Source organism: Protobothrops mucrosquamatus, unplaced genomic scaffold (assembly GCF_001527695.2).
Source record: "Protobothrops mucrosquamatus isolate PMUCROS unplaced genomic scaffold, P.Mucros_1.0 scaffold4820, whole genome shotgun sequence".
Lineage (NCBI taxonomy): Eukaryota > Metazoa > Chordata > Lepidosauria > Squamata > Viperidae > Protobothrops > Protobothrops mucrosquamatus.
Genome location: NW_015390708.1, coordinates 7,062 through 8,937, shown reverse-complemented (window position 1 = coordinate 8,937; position 1,876 = coordinate 7,062). Strand labels below are relative to the sequence as shown.

The 1,876-nt window shown below is 32.1% G+C and overlaps 1 protein-coding gene across 1 annotated transcript in view; it reads left to right on the top strand.

Annotated features, from left to right (window-relative positions):
* Positions 1-1,876, top strand: part of LOC107299359 (tetratricopeptide repeat protein 37) — a gene marked incomplete at its 3' end in the record, with an annotated part of 26,844 nt that overhangs the window by 17,913 nt on the left and 7,055 nt on the right. The window contains exons 15-16 of the mRNA XM_015828725.1: positions 754-1,007; positions 1,505-1,607. Coding sequence (XP_015684211.1) covers positions 754-1,007; positions 1,505-1,607 — 357 coding nt within the window. The remainder of the gene's footprint in view (positions 1-753; positions 1,008-1,504; positions 1,608-1,876) is intronic.

Below are 1,876 nucleotides of genomic sequence, written 5' to 3'. Positions count from 1 at the left end.
CCTGACCTAGGGAGGATTTTAGGTAGGGATGATTTTAAGAAAATTTTAATTGACACACAGCTTCGAATATTTGGCTTTTAATTTGGTTTTATGGGGTTTTTTTTTTTTGTTCTTTGATGTATTTTGTTTGTCTGTTTTAATATGCTGTGCACCGCCCTGAGTCCTACGGGAGAAGGGCGGTATATAAATTAAATTATTATTATTATTATTATTATTATTATAAGATAAGATAACCTTTATTGTCATATTTATACTGTGGGCACAGTGGCACACATCAAAAATGAAATTTAGTTGCCCGCTCTCAAAGTGAAACACATACATGACACATACCTAAACATACTATGAACAACATATGTATAGAGACATTTATAATATAAAGATAATATAATATAACTATAATATAAATATAATATAAAGACATTTATATTGAGCTCCTCTATGAGCCCAAACAAAATCATCATGATGCTGATTTTTTTATTTCTAAAATTAACTGTTAGCTGCTCTATAAATACAGGTTAGCCAAAATAATCAGATTTTGCATAAATACCACAATAGGACTTTGGTTTTGGTGTTGTCTCAACAAATGGTTTATAAATAGTTTATAAATATCATGTAGCATTACAGATGTGGGAATTTTTATTTGGTGTTCTATTTGCCTTAACAGAGTCGCAGTATGGAATATTGTAAATAAAACATTTTTAATTGAATAGAATATTGTTTATGAACTCATTACTAGGTTTTCAATGTGTCTAGTTTGCAGGCAGCTCTGCGCGCAGATCCAAAGGACCCCAATTGTTGGGAAGCTCTAGGAGAGGCCTATCTGAGTCGAGGAGGCTACACAACAGCCCTGAAGTCATTCCGAAAGGCAAGAGAACTCAACCCCAAGTCTATATATAGTATTTATAAGGCTGCTGCAATTGAGCAAATTCTTGGAAAATATAAAGAGGCTATTGCAGAATATCAGCATATTTTGGAGAAATCAAAAGATTATGTCCCTGCACTGAAAGGTAATTATATATTTTATGTGCAATATATTTATTACTAAGCTGTTATTTCAATATAGTTTCCCACTCAACATATTTCACTGCCTCCAATCCTTTTCTCTAGCAATTTCTAAACAATAAAATATGTGATTTTTCAAAAATTACAGGAATAGCTATTTGGTTGCCTTAATTATGCAAGGAACTGTTGAGTCACCTAAGCATGGGAAATGAGTAAATTGCTCGTAAAATCACTTTCAACATGTTTAAATCTAATTCTTACTCTCTAAAATAATAATTCCCTTTTTCTCATTCTGTACTTCAAAGTTGAAAATATTTCCCCCTCAATTTATTTTATGCATTTAATTATTGATTATTACATTTCTGTTCCTATGTACCCCCACATTTTATTTTAATTAACAGCCATATCAAATATTTTCCCACATTGGATACCTTATGCTTAATGTATGTTTGCTTGTAATATTACTATACCTTAACAATCTTTTTTTAAAAAAATAAAACAGGTTTGGGAGAATGTTATCTCATGATGGCAAAGTCTGTTCTTGCTAACTATCTGGATGGGAAAGCTTTGGACTATGTAGAACAATCACTTGACTTTTTGGCACGGTTAGTATTTTTATATTGTCATTCTTCATTGTTGACTTGAAAGATATTGTCTTTTTTCAGTAAATGGCATACAGCCTGTCAACCCTAACTCCCAAAAATATAAAATATAACCCAGTTTTTCCTCAGTCAGAGGACCAGAAGACTACAATGTGGAAGGGACCAAACAGGTGTCGCTGGTACTTTACTTGATTTAGAGGTATTGTAAATACAGCTCTGTTACATTGCTTGGATGCTCCCTCTAACAGAATAAAAACTCTGGATTCATACTC